Source organism: Euphorbia lathyris, chromosome 7, assembly GCF_963576675.1.
Source record: "Euphorbia lathyris chromosome 7, ddEupLath1.1, whole genome shotgun sequence".
NCBI lineage: Eukaryota > Viridiplantae > Streptophyta > Magnoliopsida > Malpighiales > Euphorbiaceae > Euphorbia > Euphorbia lathyris.
In genome coordinates this window covers 71,070,001-71,089,950 of record NC_088916.1, presented here as the reverse complement: position 1 = coordinate 71,089,950, position 19,950 = coordinate 71,070,001, and the positions used below count along the sequence as shown (strand labels likewise).

The 19,950-nt window shown below is 34.0% G+C and overlaps 1 protein-coding gene and 3 non-coding genes across 6 annotated transcripts; 3 read left to right on the top strand and 1 right to left on the bottom strand.

Moving 5' to 3' along the window:
* Positions 1-4,113: 4,113 nt before the first annotated feature.
* Positions 4,114-4,186, top strand: TRNAK-CUU (transfer RNA lysine (anticodon CUU)). The gene has a single exon. It is a non-coding gene; the product is annotated as a tRNA-Lys (tRNA).
* A 105-nt stretch (positions 4,187-4,291) lies between these two features.
* On the bottom strand, positions 4,292-12,100 carry LOC136201500 (uncharacterized methyltransferase At1g78140, chloroplastic). 3 transcript variants are annotated; one of them, XR_010673862.1, is made up of 9 exons: positions 11,808-12,100; positions 11,615-11,721; positions 11,383-11,523; positions 10,754-10,835; positions 9,756-9,949; positions 9,332-9,443; positions 8,344-8,451; positions 7,385-7,578; positions 4,292-4,427 (listed from the first exon to the last, which is right to left on the bottom strand). XR_010673862.1 is itself a non-coding variant. In XM_065992180.1 (8 exons), exons 1-8 carry the CDS (start codon positions 11,979-11,981, stop codon positions 7,438-7,440), a joined length of 1,059 nt encoding a protein of 352 aa, XP_065848252.1. In that variant the 5' UTR covers positions 11,982-12,099; the 3' UTR covers positions 7,077-7,437. The 3 variants fall into 3 exon arrangements, 1 of the variants encoding a protein (XP_065848252.1); XR_010673861.1 differs by lacking the exon at positions 4,292-4,427 and adding an exon at positions 7,077-7,309; XM_065992180.1 differs by lacking the exon at positions 4,292-4,427 and having other exon boundaries at positions 7,077-7,578; positions 11,808-12,099.
* Positions 5,904-5,976, top strand: TRNAK-CUU (transfer RNA lysine (anticodon CUU)). The gene has a single exon. It is a non-coding gene; the product is annotated as a tRNA-Lys (tRNA).
* TRNAK-CUU (transfer RNA lysine (anticodon CUU)) lies at positions 6,429-6,501 on the top strand. The gene has a single exon. It is a non-coding gene; the product is annotated as a tRNA-Lys (tRNA).
* Positions 12,101-19,950: the final 7,850 nt, after the last annotated feature.

The window sequence follows — 19,950 nt, the reverse complement described above, 5'->3', positions numbered from 1 at the left end:
TGATTCGCAAACTACAAAATGTAAAGCTTATTTCACATTTTATATAAAATCTGATATAATTTATAAAAATGTGATTCGCATTTCCTTCAATGTGAACTGACATACTAAAATGCAAAGCTCGTTTTTCAATCAATATCACTCAATTTCACTTAATTTAGAACTACGTATTCTATGTCTGTGTTTATGATATGATTCTTATAGGAATTTGTTAATGAATTTTGCTCATTTCAGTAAAAATATGACCACAATGATTGTTATTTGTTTGATCTCGTAGAATTGCCAATGAAAAAAAGTTGCAAGTACCATGACATATGTGGGTGGTGAATCGAAGGTGCTTCAGATTTCAAAAACAAATATCAAATTAGAGAGGTTTAAAGAAAGAATTTACACTTCTGTAGATGTTGATTCAACCTCATTTGAACTACGAATGTCTACGTAAGCAAAAGACAGTCCAAACAAATTATTCGATTGTAGATCGCAATGATGTACGATGCTTCTTAGAGTATTGCTTGATGAATTTGACCTATGTGATGCCACTATATGTTGAATTGATATCATGAACAATAGATGCACAAATTTTACGAGATTGCAAGGAAGAGAATGTTCAGGCGGATAACCCATGTAAGACAATGCACATCCAAACCATGTGTCCAATCAATCAAGTATACAATGCAACCACAGTAGCCGATTGGCGACAAGAACGGTTTCCAGCAGTTTTATTTCGAATCTTATTGGGCAGTTTTATGTCTAAATTAGAAAGCTTTTACATAAAATATACACAAAGCAAAGGTTCTTTTAGAGTGCATAGAGAGATTCTTGCCATTTTTGAGTGATTAAAACACAAATTAAACACCAAAAGGTGTGTTCATCTGTGAATTTGCACTCTAAGAACTTGATCCTGGTTCTTCTTTGACGTTTCTGAAACACTGTAATCTCCAAAGATACAGTTTTTGGATTTTAACTCTGTAATAATAGTTACAAACTTCATTCGAGACATACTTGGAGTGAGTTATTTGGATTTCTGGTTACATTTGGATTTGCTGAAATCGGGTTCAGATTGCTGCTCAGATTTTATGTTCATCTGTGCACGAAATTTTGTCATACTACAAACTGGATAACAGCCCAGAAGGTAATTTCTAAAGGGTTTTAAAAGCCTTCTGTTTTAATTGCAATTTGTATAATTCGGTTTTGAATCATTTTTGTTTCTGAGTTTTTCTGTCATTTTGTAAGAATCAGAAGCAAAAGTTCCTACTACTGCACAGGGTCACTGGTCGGCGATGTCCTGTAGCCGACAGTAGTTGGTCGGCTACAGAATAGACACATGAATTTCTGCCTAAATTTATTTTAATTTGGGAGTTGTTTTTGTAATTTGTAGTTATTTATTTTTTAAAAAAATTATGTTTTTATGCCAATTATTGTATGTTGTAATTTTAAACTAGAATAAAATTAGTGTTGGGTTATAGAGGTATTTTGGTCTTTGTGAAAATATTAAACCAATTAGAACTATAAACTAGGTTGTGGATATAATTGCATGTTGTCGTGTTAGATTGATTGAGTTCTATTTGATCGAGTCTGGCGTCGTAGTTAAATCCAAAAGACGGTTCCAAATGTCCCACATCTAATGTTTATCGAATTTGAAGGTTTAATAGCTTATTTTTAGGATTAGATCAGATGTAATAGGGCTATTTTTGCGATATAATTTATTTCATTATTTTTGCGATATAATTTATTTCATATTCTTGTATTTATTTATGGCTTTCTTTTATAATAAATTGATAATTAAACGGAAATTGATTTAGATATAAACGGTATTCTAACAAAAGATAAGTCTACAAGTTCATTAATCAGATCCTTAAATCGTTTTAATTCACGAACTTGACTCTGAAAAGATGGCATGTTGTGAACCGGTATGTCCTCTAATTTATATGTTCCCAGATAGTAATCCTGGGTTGTGACTTAGATAGTTTAACTTAGTCTAAAAACATGATAAAACATGATAAAAGGCTAAGTAATGCATATACCAGGAAGGACACATCTTGTGTCGTCCTTAAAAAAATTAAGTGACGGTATCATGTAAAAACAGAACCTTTTTTACCGAAACCAAAAAGATAAGCGGATCCGTGATTGATTATACTCATAGTCAATGGGTATAAAATATATTCAATTCATTTAGTCTAGTGAAATTTAATTTAATTAGAATTTCCATAGAAATGTCGAAAGTATATATACATTAGGATAAAATGATTTATAAAATCATAATATTATTTATAAACAATCCAAAAGTACATCAAAAAATTTGAATCTGCTTCTTTAATATCGTGATAGAACAATAATAATCGGTGTTTGAAACTATTTTTAACACAACGACGAAAAGTGTACTTTATTCAGAATCAACTTCGCAGTTTTATCTTCTTAATATACTTTTTTTTATTACTATGCAGTACATCTAGTAATCAGATATCACATATTAGATATCATGTGGTGTAATATTTGTAATGACCCGGTTCGGACTGGATGACGTCGAAGTAGAAGGACTAAGCAAGAAGTGGCCCTAAGGAGTGACGATGAAGGCAGAAATGAACTGAATCTCACATCGAAAATGGAGAGAAAATAACTGAGGCTTATTAGTAACGTGGAAATCCAATATATGTAGACGCGTTTTAAAGTCGTGCAATCCAAGGTATTGGATTTGGACCAAAGCGGACAATATCTACATGGTATTTGGACATAATGTTATAATTGGTATCAGAACCAACTCTCCGCACGATGTGTGGTTCAGGGACGAACCAGGCGGAAGCTGGTGGGTCTGTAACGATCCAGTCCAGAATGGATGCCACCGAGATAGAAGGCCTCAGCAAGGAGCGGTCCTAAAAGATGGTGATGGGAGCAGAAATGAACTGAATCCCAAATTAAAAATTGAGAAAAAGTGACTGCGACTTATTTTTTAAAGTGGGAATCCAATACATGTAGACGGGTTTTAAAGTCATGCGGCCTAATATATTAGATTTGGACCAAAACGGACAATATCGATATTGTATTTGAATATGATGTTACAATTGGTATGAGAGCCAACTCTCCACGTACAATGTGTGGTTCAAGACGAACCAGACGAAAGCTGGTGGGGCTTACAACGACCTGGTTCGGAATGGATGACACTGGAGTAAAAGACCTAAACGAGGAACGGTCCTAAGAGATAGAGATGGAGACATGAATGAACTGAATCTCACATCAAAAATGAAGAGGGAGACGAAGGCTTATTAGTAAACTAGGAATCAATACATGTAGACGCGTTTTAAAGCCGTGTCGGTCGAAGATGTGGTATTGGGCCAGAATGTTACAATATTAGACATTTAAAATTATTTAGAGATAAAATACCAAAATAGACCTATGGTTGTTGGAGAAGCATCAATTTAGGTTTAACGTTAAAAATGATATCAATTTAGCTTTAACATTAAAAAGGGTATCAATTTAGGTCTCAATAACGAATTGAACACATCATTCTTATTACTCCGTTAAGTTCCGATTCTCCCTCCATGTAAAATTGACAGAGCTTAACGAAACAATATCAATGATATGTCTTGTTCCGTTATCGATGCCTAAATTGGTACCATTTTTTAAACGTTATACCCATATTGATGCTATTTCGTACGTGAAGCCTATACTTCCACAAAAACCATACACATATTTTTGATATCTTATCCCAATTATTTAGCATATAAAATACTCTAATATAAGAAAATATGACATCTTTGAATTTACATAAGGAAATTTAGCTAGTTAATCACCAGTAGCTCATTTGTTACCTTAACCATTTAATGGTGGCAACATATAAAAATAAGATAAAGGCTATGTTTACTTTATTTTTAACAAAGTAAGCCTCATATCCTATTGTGTGTTTTTAACAAAGTAAACTTTAAAATGATAAAGGCTATGCTTCCTTACCATATAATGCTTACTTATATGGTAAAGGCACCAATTGGATTATGTTTATGACAACAATAAAAAATTATTCATCTCTTACACGGATTCGCGCCAACAAAGATAGAGAATTTCCATTGAAACAATAAAACGGTAAATATATCCAACATGTTATTGTTGCTCTAGAAAGGACAAGCCCGTCTAGCTCAGTTGGTAGAGCGCAAGGCTCTTAACCTTGTGGTCGTGGGTTCGAACCCCACGGTGGGCGCTGATATATTTTTATCTTTTGACCAATTCTAAGAGGGAGATATATATTGACACAAATATATAACTACTAAAATTAGATCAAAACTGATTACTTTTTAATGAATTAATTAATTTATTCTCACAGTTAATTACCGTTAACAATAATGTTCAACTTCAACATATCTCAAATAGGCCAAATTATTAGAAGCACCGGTTCTCCATGTCAAATAGAGGACCTTCCATATCCAGTTGGCACATGGACCCTGATAACCACGTAAATTTGATCATTCAACGTTAGATTTAAGCGAATTAAAATCCTAAAGTGGAGATTCAAAACATCCTAAAGCTTATATTTAATCTGCCTAAATCTAACGGTGAATGACCAAATTTATGTTGTCATCAGGATCCATGTGAACGCAACTGCTTCCATACATATTTTGACACATGTAACATGGACCCACACATATTATAAGAGGTCTCACTATTTTAATTATTATGTGGGATCACATTACACGTGTCCAAATGTGAATTGGGGGTCCTCCGAGTGACATAGAAGACCTGATGCTTAATATAAGAACTCCTCAAATAGTCAATCCAAACTTATCTACAACTGATAAAAACATGGGTAATTAACTTATTAGTAGGACAAAACACACCGTTTACTCTCTGTATTTTAAAAAACACACGGTACAATGCCTAACCTTTTTCTCAATGAACTGTTTAGTCCTTAACGTTTTTCTCGGTGAACTGTTTAGTCCCTGCTATTAGACTCTCATGAAGATTACATTTTTATTTTAAATAGATTTTGATTCAAATATATAAGACCATTATCTTCATTATTTACGACAACAAAATTAGCAGAAACATCTTTCGTCGTCACTGAAGCAGTTGGCAGTAAACATGAGTTGAGAATATGGAGGAAATTAAACTCACCATTGAGAGTAAGAGGATTTCCACATTCAATTCGAACATGAAGATTTGAGTCGATTTCTACTTTCAATTCAAACAGGAAGAGTGAGCATGAGTGATTCGATTATGGGTTAGGGATTCAATCATTTCTTCATTTTTTTTTTTGTGAGTGCGAGTTGTGAGAGAAGAACATAGAAGTGTGAATTGCTTTTGACTGATAAATAGTAAAGGGTAATTTAGTCATTTCCGAATTCATAAACGGTAAAAAATCTAACAAACAGACGGAAGGACAAAACAGTTCACCGAGAAAAAGGTTAGGGACCTTGCCGTGTGTTTTTTAAAACATAGGGATTAAACAGTGTGTTTTGTCAAAATATAGGGACTAATAAATTAATTAGTCCAAAAACATACACATTCATATGAAGTGTAAAACAAATCTAAACAACTTCGCCACAAAAACTATCCATGAGTCCTAATGATAATTATCAGCATAATAGAGGTTTATACTCAATATTTGAATCAGTCCTTATTTCAATCTAGACATCTAAATGACACCTAATATCAAGTGCATACCCAGACAGTTCAAAAAGTCCCAAAGTGACAGTATCCAGACACCAAAACTTCAAAATTTCAAAAGATAATCCCAAACCCAGCAACTACGATTAATTATTTAATCATACATTCTGAAACTAAGCCATGAAGTTTACCAAATCAATTCATAGAATTTTTCAACAAAAGATGAAGTTCGATGCTCTTAGCCTACATTAGTTATATCTCAAATATCCAGTCCATAAGGTAAGATTGTGGTTATTGTTGCTCCACAGTAATAAGCCCGTCTAGCTCAGTTGGTAGAGCGCAAGGCTCTTAACCTTGTGGTCGTGGGTTCGAGCCCCACGGTGGGCGCATGTATATTTTTATCTTTTTGCCTAACTCATTCTCCTAGTACCAATTATAAAAGGGAGATATTGAGGTTTATACTCTAATGGAATCAGTCCATAATCTTAATTCATATGATCTAACCGACTGAAGTTCTGAATTCAAATAATAAAATGGAAATTTCAATCCAGACATCTAAATGACACCTAATATCAAGTGCAGTTCAAAAAATCCCAAAGTGACAGTATCCAGACCCCAAAACTTCAAAATTTCAAAAGATAATCCCAAACCAGCAACTACGATTAATTATTTAATCCTACATTCTGAAATTAAGTCATGAAGTTTAACCAAATCAATTCATTACTTTGACAAGAATTTTTCAACAAACAATGAAGTTCAAGCCTCTTACTACATTAGTTATATCTCAAATAGCCAGTCCATGAGGTAAGATTGTGGTTATTGTTGGTCCACAGTAATAAGCCCGTCTAGCTCAGTTGGTAGAGCGCAAGGCTCTTAACCTTGTGGTCGTGGGTTCGAGCCCCACGGTGGGCGCAATTACATTTTATCTTTTGCCATAATATCCTCCTAATAGGAGGAAACCATGACCAATTCCTTTTTTTTTAATAGAATTTCAGCTAAATCATGACCAAATCTAAAACGGAGAAATTGACACAAACATATATAAACTAATTTATTCTCCAGGTAATTACCATTACCAATGGCATCCAACTCATCTATATAGTAATCTGAACAACTTTGCTATAAAAATTAGCATCCATGAGTCCTAATGAGAATTATCAGAATACTAGAGTTTTATACTCAATATTGGCATCAGTTCTTAATCTTAATTCAAACCTATATCTCAGGGAAATTCATATGATCTAGCCAATTGAAGTTCTGAATTCAAATAATAAAATGGAAATTTCAATCCAGACATCTAAATGACACCTAATATCAAGTGCATACCCAGACAGTTCAAGAAGTCCCAAACCGCCAGTATCTCAACGAATCAATAACTAACAAAAGGAATATATACCAGACGACCCCAAAACTTCAAAAATTCGAAAGATAATCCCAAACCAGCAACTATGACCAATTATTTTATCATATGTTCTAAAATTAAGAAGTGAAGTTACCAAATCAATTCATTACTTTGAAGTTCAATCAATAATAAAGATCAAGCAAACTCTCTCACTAATTCACCTAGAGAGGTCTCAAGTCGCTTAAGTTAGATATCTCAAGTTTGAATTCTATTGTACGAATTAAACTTTAATACCATCTAAACAGTGTTTGACTAAATCTCAAACTGATTTCAGGTGGAGTAATGACTTCATATCTACATAGTATACTTTCCCTATATCTGTACTGAAAATGCCTATTAGACAAAACATACAAACTATTAAAAGAGCTATATATTACATGCAGATCAATTTACCTTTGTAGACAGATGCAAATTCCACAAGAGAGGAAGTGTCACGGCATTGCTATTTAGTTGGGCCTTCTAGCAGAAAACATTATAAATTGCCTGTTCCTTGTAGCAGTGAATCCAACTAGTCCACAGGCTCTGCAGATATCTTCTAGTTCACGTTCATTTAAGAAGAGTTGACTGCCTGATAATTGCATCATATTCTGCAATCATGTGTAACATTTAGCACTATCCATAGAAAACAACTTCATGTTCCCTGAAATTAAACTCTTTCAGACCAAGCTTATTGGCTAAACTTGACATACTTGCAAAAGAGGATGCTGAAATTAGGGTTGTCAATGGACAGGGATCCCTTGACGGGAATGGAGCATCCCCGAAAAAGTTCCACGCCAGTTGGAACGGGGACATGGATGGGAAATGCCCTCCCCGCACCAAGAGAACCCCATCCCTGACTCCATGGAGATCCCTCAAAATTATTAATAAAGTTATATACATATTCTTCAACTATTAATATTAATTTTATACTTAGTAAATATAATTATACTCTAATTAAAAAAATTATACATATTATTCATATTTAATGAAAATGTTGAATTATTATAGTTATCTTTTATTAATTTGATGTTTTATGTCATAAAAAATTAATTTTTAATTATTATTTAAAATAAAATAAAAAAATCCCTGAAAAGCAGTGATGGGGATTCCTCGAAATATTCGCATACGGACCCTATCCCCATTTACATCCCTAGCTGAAATGAACTTTTCACATAGTTAACAATTGAAATGAAGCCCTTTAGGATACAAATCGAGTTTATAGTAGTTCTCGTGTTATTTCGTTCTTCTTTATTAAGCAAGGATGCAGTTGTTTCTTTTGTCAAAGAAGGCATGTGAACCAATAATGATCTCAAAGCAAGAGTATGATGAAAAGGATGAATTCAATTGACTGAAAGAACAGAAATATCATGTACCTGGCGAAAAGGCCCCAAAAGCGGGACATATCCAAAAGGCCAATCAAGTATGAAAGTGGTACCAACGAACACACCTCCAGGTCTCAGAACTCGACTTATTTCAGCTACCTACAGAGCCATAGCAAACAAATAAGACATAAAAGTGAATTGAAAGTGATGATTGAGATCTTAGAAAGCATGCTAGCGATGTAAAAGCACACAATCTACAACTCAAGAGATGCTTCTCTAAGACCTAGAAATTGAATTCTTCAAAGTGCTCTTCTCTAAGATATATCTTGTCTTCTCCAATCCAGCTTTACATACAAATAAGGAGAGTGTATCATTCTCATTTATGTCTGCTGCTTCCAAAAAGAAAACACAATTGTTCTCATGTATGTTAACAAAAAGCCTTCCACAAATAAGTTGGAGGAGTTCTCCATTTTTTTCCAAGGATGAAGAATGCATATATGTAGAGTGAATTTCATCTGAACATACTAGGAAGATTTTCTGACTGAAATTACCTATTAGTTTGACTGAAGATTTTGTGTTGAAGAATGTAAATAGACAAAGTAAAGTTCAAGCATAAGGGTACATGAGTTGATGCATGAAGATGTGCATCAAGTTCTTCAAAATGTTGAACATTATATACCCACAAAAAAAAAATCAGAAAAAGCAACGGCAACAACGAAGAGAGTAAGACATGTTTCAATGCTTTTATTAAAGCGGAACAAAGTTGAATATCTTGTCCTCTAAAAAGACAAGATCAAGAATCTTCGGAAGTGGTGAATGATAACAGAATATCATCAAATCTGCGGAGCATGAACTTGAAAGTGCTTGATGCTTTCAGATGTGAACTTGCGCATTTCCTACCAGTCCCTATGGTGTGAACTTTACATGCCTTTCAAAGTAATTTCAACTAATGGGGCAAGTCATGACCGGCAATGATGCAATCTCAAGCTAGCACAACAATTAGTTTAAGTTACCAAAGTATTAAAAATGAAATGCTTACAGCTGCTGGTGGCGAAGGCCAACAGTGTATAGCAGCACCAGCATGCACGGCATCAACAGAACCAGAAACAAAAGGAAGTCTAGAGATATCAGCTCTGACCAATATTAATTTCCTAAAGAAATTAAACTCCATCAGAATTACTTTTTTAAACCTTAAAGGAGATAAACATATATCCCAACAGTTGCAGGTAATATCATCCAAACGTTTCACCTACCTACTGTAATGAGCTTAACAGTCCAATTAAAATAAAGAAATACCGTGTCCACAAATTTTTGTGGCTAGGGTGCCTAGGTAGGGACACAAATTTCACTTCATGTGAAAGGACCACTACTTCAGCACAGGCTGTGGTTCAATCAGTTTAGGTTGTGGAAAGAGGATTGCTTACAACATTGACTTCATTTTCATCAAAGTATTTTGATCTTACTCTTTGGGGAAGTTTTCCTCCTGCTTGATGAAGTCATAGCACTGCTTTAGCATGTTTTCTGAGTAGTCCAATGCAACAACAAGAGAAAATAATCCACTTTTGGCAAAAAGCCTTGAAAATAATCCACTTCCACAACTAGCATCAATAATATTTCCACCTAAAACTGGTTTCATGTACTCCTTCGTCAATTCAAACTGCAAGCCAAATTGTTGCATTTTTAGTGCCTTTACCACATTAGGGAACATAAACAGTAAGAACTTGAATTAGCAAAAACTAGACCATTTCTCAAATGTGCTACATAAAATACCTGACTAACAGATACATATGGCATAATTTAACATTTCAAATAGGGTCGCTGTATTACAAGAGCTAGATGAGGTTGTTGCTTGAAATTGATTATTGGCTTCAAGGATGAATGGTCCATCTGTTTTCTTTTCTATACAACTGACAAGAGCTAGGTCATTGTCATCCTAGAAATTGATTTTTAACATTGGTAATAAGAGCCATTTTGCATTTTTATGCAACTATTCAAGAAAAATTCTTCCTTCAACTATAAAGGGCGGCCCGGAGCATTACGCGTCCCCGCTTAAGCGAGGGTCCGGGGAGGTGTCCCACCACAAGGGTGTACTGGGGGCAAGCCTTTCCCTGCCAATATTTTGGCAAGAGGCCGCTCCTAAGACTCGAACCCGTGACCTCTCAGTCACAAGACAGCAACAACATCAACAACAATGGACTAGTTGCTTCCCGATAACATCAATATAAATTTATACAAGTTATAGACAACATCTGGCCATGCCACTACATTACCTGCCAAAGAATTATCATTGATTCATTAACCTACTACTCTAAATATTGATTATTAGATAGCAAACTGATTTATAACTACATTATGCATGATTTGTGTTTCTCTATACAAACACAAATTGAGGGACATAGGAGATGTAAAAACAAAATTGCGGTATAAAAAAAAACTTTTGATAAATAAACTGTCTCATAACCTCTTTTTCTGGGCCAGGGAAGCCACCCCATACAAAATTTTGTCGCCAACCTCTCTCATAAAGAAATGAAATCAATGGAGTCCTGATCCAAGGGTCATGTAAAACAAAACATAGATTCAGTATTAAGAGTGTTTCCTATTGAATCATTGATTGAACATGATAGCTCAATCAGAAGAAGTGACCTAGAGAAATCATAAATACATGTAAGTTCAGTATGAATCTATAAAGAACAAAGTGTAACCAAGTTTCAACATGTGTCTATGCTGTAAACCCAAAAAGAAAAAAGCTCCATCCCAAGGTTCAGCCATGGCATGTTTTCTCAACCATTTTTTCACACTCGTTAACTAGATTGTTTATTGTGCACAAGAATGTAAGAAGAGAACTAGTCTATATTTCCATACGAAATTTCTAGTGAAGTTCAGATTCACTAAACCACCTCAAAACACTTTTCTAATCACACCATTTCACACTTTTCTACTAAAGGTATTTGGCAAGGCTGAGTCCACTATACATCTATATTCTCACCAATCTCTTCTAGGCCTATTACCATCAAATTCTAAAAGAGAATGTGCAGGAAAGCTATCTTAAGCCACAATACAGGCAAATTTGAAGTAATACAATTGCCAGACCTGAAAAATTCTGTAGCCAAGGGCATAGAATCTTCATATTTACTATCACCACTAGCCACAGTCAATTCAAGATGCGATTCCTTCCCAGAGTAAGTCTTCTTACAACTGCCGCATTCAAAACTACTAGACCGAGTAGAATCCCTGCAACAATCGCAAAAATTAACCAAGAAAAAAAAAACTCAGTTCTCTTTTAGTCCCACTGCTATCTCAGGATTAGGTAATTATAACTTACACAGACAAAATGCGATCACCTATCGCAGACAAGGGCTCGTAACATATAGGACAAGCTAAAATATCGTTTTTGCTGCTGCTGGCCTCTTCTTCAACCACCACAGGTTCCTGAACAAAATAATTATTGATAATATCCGCGAATAATTTCAATAAAGAAGAAAATGATGAACAGAAAGAAAAGTAATTAGGCAAACCTCTGGCTTAGTTTGGACGAAGGCAGTAGAAGAAGCGCGAATTTTTACCGCGAAACTCCCGCGTTTAAAGATAGGTGTACACTGCGGCTTGAATAAAAGATTTTTGGAAATAGAGCGTCCGAGTCGACTCGGAAGAACAATGGAGGAGAGAGTGGTGATGATGGCAGAGGCCATAGCTTCTTGTTGAGCAGAGACTGAAGAACTTTTGGAGATTTTTGAAGAAATTAAACGGTTAAACTTGGAGTATTATTCGCCTGAATTTCAAAAGGAAAAAACTCGTGTTGATTTTTTGGGTTGCAAATAGATAACCGCTAACCGAAAGACTTATGTGTAAGGTTAAAAATGAGTAGCTGTCGGCTGGTCTTTGATATTGGTGAATCTACCTTTGGTTCGCGGAATAGAATAGAATAGAATGGTTATTCTAAAAGAATAGAATAGTAAAGAATTTAATAGAAATTTTTAGGAATTAGTATTTCTATGTTTGGTTGGTGGAATAAGGTAGAACGGAATATATAATTTTTTTATTAAAAAGATAATATTATCCTCAAATGTAATTTCTTATTTCTTTTAAAATTTTAATTTTTTACTATAAATTGTTCAAATATTTAATATATATTATTTTAAAAAATATATAAAAAATAGAAAAATGGGAAACACGAAAGACGAAAAAAACACGAAAAATACATTAAAAACGAAAAAACAATAAGAACATGAAAACGGAAAAATTGTAAAAGCACGAAAAAAGAGAGGTAAAAAAACAAAATATAAAAGCGCAAAAAAAACATTAAAAACACAAAAACAAAAGAAAAAAATGAGATAAAAGTGGAAAAGGGTGAAAACGCGAAAACATATAAACGTGTTAACACAAAAAAAAACACACGCAAAATATGAAAAAACACAAAAAATGTGCAAACCGTAAAAAACACAAAAACATGAAAAAAGTGGAAAACACGAAAATGTGAAAAAAAAATGAAAAACGCGAAAAAACCGAAAAACACGAAAACATGAAAAAGTGTTAAAAACACGAAAAATGCGTTTATAACGTTTTTTTATGTTTTTTCGTGTTTTCCAAGTTTTCTTGTTTTCTCTGTTTGTTCACGTTTTCGTATTTTTCACGTTTTGTCATGTTATTGTGTTTTATTTTGCATTTTTCGATTTTTCACGTTTTAGGTTTTTGATTTTTCCCCTTTTTGTTTTTTTTCGCGTTTTTGTATTTTTCGTATTTTGTTACTTTTTCGTGTTATTCACGTTTTTCCATGTTTTTCGTATTTTTTCATATTTTTGTGTTTTTAACGTTTTTCGTGTTTTGTTTGCGTTTTTCACATTTTCATGTTTTTCACATATTGTCACGTTTTTGTGTTTTAGCATTTTTCGTATTTTTTCGCATTTTCGTGTTTTTATTTTTCACGTTTTTTAATATTTCGTGTTTTGTCACTTTTTCGCGCTATTTCTATTTTGTGTTTTTCGTGTGTTTGCTTCTTTTTTTTGCGTCTTCGTGTTTTTCGCATTTGTTCACGTTTTCATGTTTTTCGCGTTTTTTATTTTTTGCATATTCTCGTGTTTGTAACATTTTCACATTTTTCGTGTTTCATATTTTTCGTATTTTTACATTTTTTAACGTTTTTGTCATTTTTCCATTTTTCACGTTTTATATGATATAAATTATGGATTGACCAAAATTTATAAGATTTGGGAAAGTGATTAGAGAGAAGATTGAGGATTTAATGGAGGATAATTTTATAAATTACAAAAATATAATATTAGGAATAGGCTATTCCTAACCTAAATTGAAGAATATCTATTCCATGAAATCAAGGAATAGGGATTCCATGGAATAGCTATTCCATAAAAAAAAATCAACCAAAGGTGGGAATAGCTATTCTTTAGGAATAGGCTATTCTATTCTCCCTCTATTCCGCGAACCAAACGAGCTCTTAGTGTTTATGTGCGTTTGTTTTAATAATATTGTTTTTTTCTATAGAAATAGAAAATAACTTTGTTGGCTTTTATTTATTAATTTTATTATTTATTTATTTTATAATAAATCTATTATCTAATTATTTTACGTAAATTCAATTTTTATAACAGAAAAAAATTTACTTAACATGTGTTGATTATATGAAAATGACATGTAATATAAAATAAAAATAAATTTTTACAAAGACATGTAATATGAAACGGAGATAGTACTGTTTATTTTAATTTTGATTTTTTTAATACATAACAATTTTTTTATATATATTCATGAAACTTATATATAAACTTTCTAAATAAATTTGTTAAAATGAAAAACCCTTACCACTTATATATTTAATCATTTTATTAATAACAATATTAATTTATTTATTTTTTTTGAAACTGAGATAAGCTTTATTAAACATCACAAAACATGTCTCTTATAATGGCATCACCGATCCAACTCGGTTCAGAAAAAGAAATGTAATCGTTAGCTAAGGAACCAGATTGTCTTTCCATCGCATGAGCAGCTGTGTTCGCTAACCGCGGTATAAATAAGACGGAATAACCTGGTCTAGAACTCAAAATATCCCTACAATCATGTATTATGCAACCATAGTCAGAAAGATCTTCAATGTTGTTCAGAATACTAGAGACCACTCCTTGCGCATCCGACTCGAATATAACTCGTTCCCAACCCTCGTTTGCTACTAAAACCAATGCTTTTCGGATTGCCAGAATTTCAACAACACGAGGTTCCGTTACACCAATAACCTTTGAGCTGCAGGCAACAATTACCTTACCCTGGCTGTCCCGAACTACACATCCCAGGCCACCCGACTGTTGCTCTTTGAAGACAGCAGCATCCGTGTTGCATTTCAGATGACCAGCAGGCGGCGGGATCCACTGAATTTGGGGACGAACAGTTGCATCGATAGTTGATTGGACCTGCAGATTGTGCGATTTCCACTCCTCATAAAATCCCAGACAGCGCGTCCAGCATACAGCAGGCTGCTGCACCACTCCCTTCCACATCAGTGCGTTATGTTGCTGCCAGATCGTATAAAAACCCAGCATAGTTTTAATAAGATTAGTATCAGATGCTGATTCACATTGCTCGAAGAACCAATCTGCAACAGTGTCATGAAGACCAATCGGAGCAGTAACACGAGCCTTATCCCAGCAGCTAACTGCGAATGGGCAATCTGCAAATAAGTAACAGTTGTGTTCGATATCAGTCAGACATAGACAACACTCCATTTGAATAGCCATTCTTCTTGCCTGAAGCGTATGTCTTAGAGGTAAACAGCCCGCACAAAACTTCCATAAAAAGTGCTTCATATTCGGAGGTAAATTTAACTGCCAGACTCTCCTCCATCCCATAGAATCAACGACATTTACACGCGAAGATTCGAGTGCCTTATATCCTGATTTTGGGGTGTAAATTCCATTTTTAGTATGAATCCATATCATTCTATCCTCCATCTCCCTATACGGTAATATCACCTTTAGAATTGCAGCAGCTTCCACTTCCTGGAATTGAGATTCCACTTTACCCCTATCCCAGATTTTAAAGCCATCCATGAATAAGTCCTTCACTCTAGCATTCATCTCTAAACAATCAGCACTCATAATGCCTCTCGGCTGGCCGTCAACCTCAATCCAATGATCTTCTAAAATTCGGATTGTCTTACCATTCCCCACCCTCCATTTTAACCCGAGTTTTAAAACCGGGATCGAGCTCCAAATACCCCTCCAAATCATACTAGGATTATTACCCAAATTTGAAGAAAGGAAAGTACTGTTCTGAAAATATCTTGCTTTGAAAATCTTACTTACCAATGAGTTTGGCGCTGAAACCAGTTTCCAACCTTGTTTTCCTAAAAGGGCTAAATTGAATAAGTGTAGATCACGGAAACCCATTCCCCCTTGACTTTTGTTAAGGCACATTTTCGACCAATCAAACCAATGGATATTCCGTTTGCCGTTCGGTTTCATACCCCACCAGAATGAGTTCATCATTTTCTGCAATTCATCACATATAGATAATGGTAGCAGGAAAGTACTCATGCAGAAGGTTGGAAGGGCTTGAGCAACAGCTTTGATAAGGACTTCCTTCCCTGCTCCTGAAAAGAACCTGAATCTCCAACTACTTAATCTTTTCCTTAACCTGTCAAGCAGAAAACTAAAAACATTCCTTTTGGACCTCCCAATAAGAGAGGGGAGGCCCGGATACCTTCCAGTATCCAGAGGTTTCGAAACACCAAGCAGCAACTTTATGTGTTGACTGACATCATTATACACATTAGGGCTAAAGAAAATACCAGACTTGTTAAAATTGATAGCTTGACCAGAAGCTTCTTCATACCGGGCAAGAATGTCTGCAATCACCTCTGCTTCATCTACAGTGGCCCAAAAAAATAAAAAGCTATCATCAGCGAAGAACAGATGTGATACCGATGGTGCTCTGCGATGAATTTTACAGCCTGTGATCAAATTATCGGCTTCGGCTCTAGATAAGAGTTTCGATAAAACTTCTGCACACAAGATGAATAGATAAGGAGACAATGGATCCCCTTGCCTCAAACCTCTACCCGGGGAGATAGGACCCACCAGATCCCCATTTACAGCAATGTGGTATTTTATCGATGTAACACAGAGTTTAATCCATTCAACCCATGTGGGTTGGAATCCCATTCTAATTAAAACCGCTTCGAGGAATCTCCAATCAACTCTATCATAGGCTTTGCTAATGTCAATTTTAAGAGCCACATTACCTTTCTGCCCTCTTTGATTCCTCTTCATGTGGTGTAAAGATTCAAAAGCCACCTGTACACAATCAGTAATAGATCGCCCAGGGACAAAAGTCGTCTGACTCTCGCTGATTATATAAGGGAGGATCTTCTTTAGTCTGTTAGCCAGTACTTTTGCTAACACCTTGTAAATAACGTTGCATAATGAAATCGGTCTGAAATCCCCGATTTTCAATGGATTATCGCCTTTTGGAATTAAAATTACAGTTGTAGTGTTTAAACCATCCAGAAATTCACATTTGTCGAGCCAGCTCTTACACGCTTTGACCACATCCTCGCCAATTGTAGACCATAAGTGTTGATAGAACCCTGGGTTGAGGCCATCGGGACCCGGGGATTTATCAGGAAACATCTGAAACAACGCCTCCTTGAACTCAGCTTCAAGGAATGGTCTAGCCAAATTTCGATTCATCTCCTCCGTCATTAAAACATCCAGCACATTTAAATCCACCGAATCTGTAATGTTTGAAGGAGAATAAATGTTCTGAAAGTGTAATTGGATGTGATCGCATAATTCCTGCTGTATTGTTATGCTGCTACCATTTTCATCAATTAATTGACTGATGCAATTCTTCTTTTGACGGGCCTGTGCGCAAGAATGGAAATTATAAATTAATATTATTAATAATAATATTAATTTATAATTAAAAATCTAATATGTAATTATAAATTATTTCGACCGGTTTGGTTAATTAGATAATTTTATCATAAAAAATCAAACCGACCAAAATTAACAAAATGTTAAAAAAATATATAAAAATAAAACTGAACTTAATAGATAAAAGACCGAAATGCTTCAATTCCTACTTATTTTTAATAAAACTATATGTATCATTAATATAGACATGTTTGGTAAAAAAGTTTTTTTTTTTCTAAAATTAGAGGTTTGAGCCACTTTAGAGGTTTTGACTAGTCAAACCTCTAATAGTGGTGTTTAGTGAAGAGATGTTTGAAAGCGTTTATTGGATCCAAAAGACTAATTTTAAAAAAACTGGTTTTGTGAGATTTTTCAATGAACTTATTGTTTCATCTCTTTTGAATGACATTTTTACCCCTAATTACTATTTTTTTAACCCGAAATAAAGGCTTTATCATGTCTTTATTTGTCATTTTATGCAAACAGTTATTATCAATCAGCTAAGTTTTACCAAACAAGTTTACACAATCAACTAGTCAAATCAGCTAACTAAAAAAGTAATCATCTAACAGCTAATGTAATCGGCTAACAGTTATTTACCAAACAGAATCTATATTTACCTTTTGGTGGGGATCCTTTAATGTATCATATGCATATTATTTTATAATAGCTATTAAAATTTAAATCAAACCTAAAAATATATTAATCGAAATTGATGAATTAAATTAAAATTTTCATTTCATGCATGTATTTTATAATAGTTTTTGAAATTCAAGCCAAACCTAAAAATATATTAATCAAAATAGATGAATTAAATTAAAGTTTTTCTTTTAAAAAACGATAGGTAATTGGAAGGTGGAAACCCTAAAGGGGCGACGACTACTTGTCCAGGCGATGATTCTCATTTAGGCCGTTTTAGTAAGAATTAAGGTGGGGAAGACATTTTTGAAGGTTTTTTCTCAGACATCTACTGCATTATTAAAATATCATGCTCGTAGAAATTTTTTATGGAAAAATACTCTAACGGGACAAAATGGGGATGAATCGATGAACCATGTATTTGAATTTGAAGCAGACTCGTTAGATGAATACATGACTGAACCAGTTACTGGTAACGAAGATAAAAAGGACCCAAAATGCCCTACCATTAAACATTACGCTGATGAGAAACGATCACTTTTGGGCAAATGAAGATGTTCTTTTGTCATTACGGTTCTTAGGAGAAAAATATATTTCAAATACTTAGCCTAACATCTTACGACTCTTTAGAAAAAGAAGGGTATCATTAAAATTACTGATCTTGAAAATGTTTACTACGTTGTCAAATTTACTAATGATGATGACTACGAATTTATTATCTCGGAAGGACCTTATATTATAGTGAACCATTATTTGGGTATCACATCTTGGGTTCCAAACTTTAATCCCTCTATTATTGTGTAAAAATTCCGCACTTGGGTTCGTTTCCCTATACCTTACCAATTAAATATTGTAGTGAGAGTCTTCTTTCAAAGGTTGGGGGTTATGTTGGTAAAGTTCATCATGTGGATGAACCAAGCTTAGATGTTGCGATAAGTCATTTTGCTCGTGTGTGTACGCGGTAGATCTTTTAAAACCTTTACTCTCGAAATTCAGGCTCCGATGGTAGACTTATAGAATCGAATATGAAGGCCTTCATAATATTTTTTTGAATGTGGGATGTTTGGTCATGTGTATGATTCTTTCCTGTCAATGAAGGTCTTGGAGGAGACTAGAGGTTAGACGGTTAAGGATGATACACTATTCGGTAAAAGTCCTCAATATATAGTGACCAGAATAGGGTTGTCGATAGTCTTGTTTCCATGGCGCATAACTTTCTTGTCGGTAGTAATCATTTGGATCCCTTATGCTCAATTTTTCCTTAAAAATAGAGTGATAGAGTTGGATGTGTTGTTTCCTTAGTATGATCTCTACTAGTTTTTTCATTTATATATATAATTTAACTATCACATAAGGATATGCATATTTATACTTAGTTTTTGTAAGTTAAAAATGTTTACAAAGTTTAAATTAGGGTTAATACACATATTTGCCTTTGTGTTTTCTCGAAAAAACAGATTTGCCCTTAAATCAAATAAACCCACAAAACTATCTCTGAATTTTCTATAAACCTGCAATTATACCCTAATCTGACGGAGCTGCTAAACGGCGATGACATCAAACCTTCTTATCTCCGGAAAAATTTCAGAAAAGAACAACCAATCACAAATAGAAAAAAAATATGCACATTCAATTTCGATTAAAAGCAAGTTAGAAGAACAGATTGGTCAAAATTCATTTTCATAAAAGCTCAATCAACCTAATAAAATGGTGTCTAAACCTCCTAATTAATCCAAAAGCAATAGCAATAGAAAACAATAAGAAACCAAATGAATTTTGATTGTCGTCATCCAATTTTTTTGGAGACAAGAAGGTTTGATGTCATCGCCGTTTAGCAGCTCCGTCAGATTAGGGTATAATTGCAGGTTTATGGAAAATTCAGGGATAGTTTTGTGGGTTTATTTGATTTAAGGGTAAATCTGTTTTTCGCGAAAACATAAGGGCAAATATGTGTATTAACCCTTTAAATTATTTGTTTGAGTATTTTTTTCATTGACTTTGAATTTTAATATTTTCATATAATATTTAAATAATTATCTACTAATTTTAAACTGAATAATTATAAATTAGAAGTTTTTTTCTATAAACGATCAGTGAT

What these genes read in the sequence shown, in the direction of transcription:
- LOC136201500 (XM_065992180.1), bottom strand. Translation starts at nt 11,981, where the DNA reads ATGGCCTCTGCCATCATCACCACTCTCTCCTCCATTGTTCTTCCGAGT. An exon ending in GGTGATCGCATTTTGTCTGT is followed by an intron (nt 11,524 to 11,614) that starts GTAAGTTATAAT and finishes CGATTGTTGCAG; the next exon opens with GGATTCTACTCGGTCTAGTA. An exon ending in TCCCTGGCCCAGAAAAAGAG is followed by an intron (nt 9,950 to 10,753) that starts GTTATGAGACAG and finishes TTTGGCTTGCAG; the next exon opens with TTTGAATTGACGAAGGAGTA.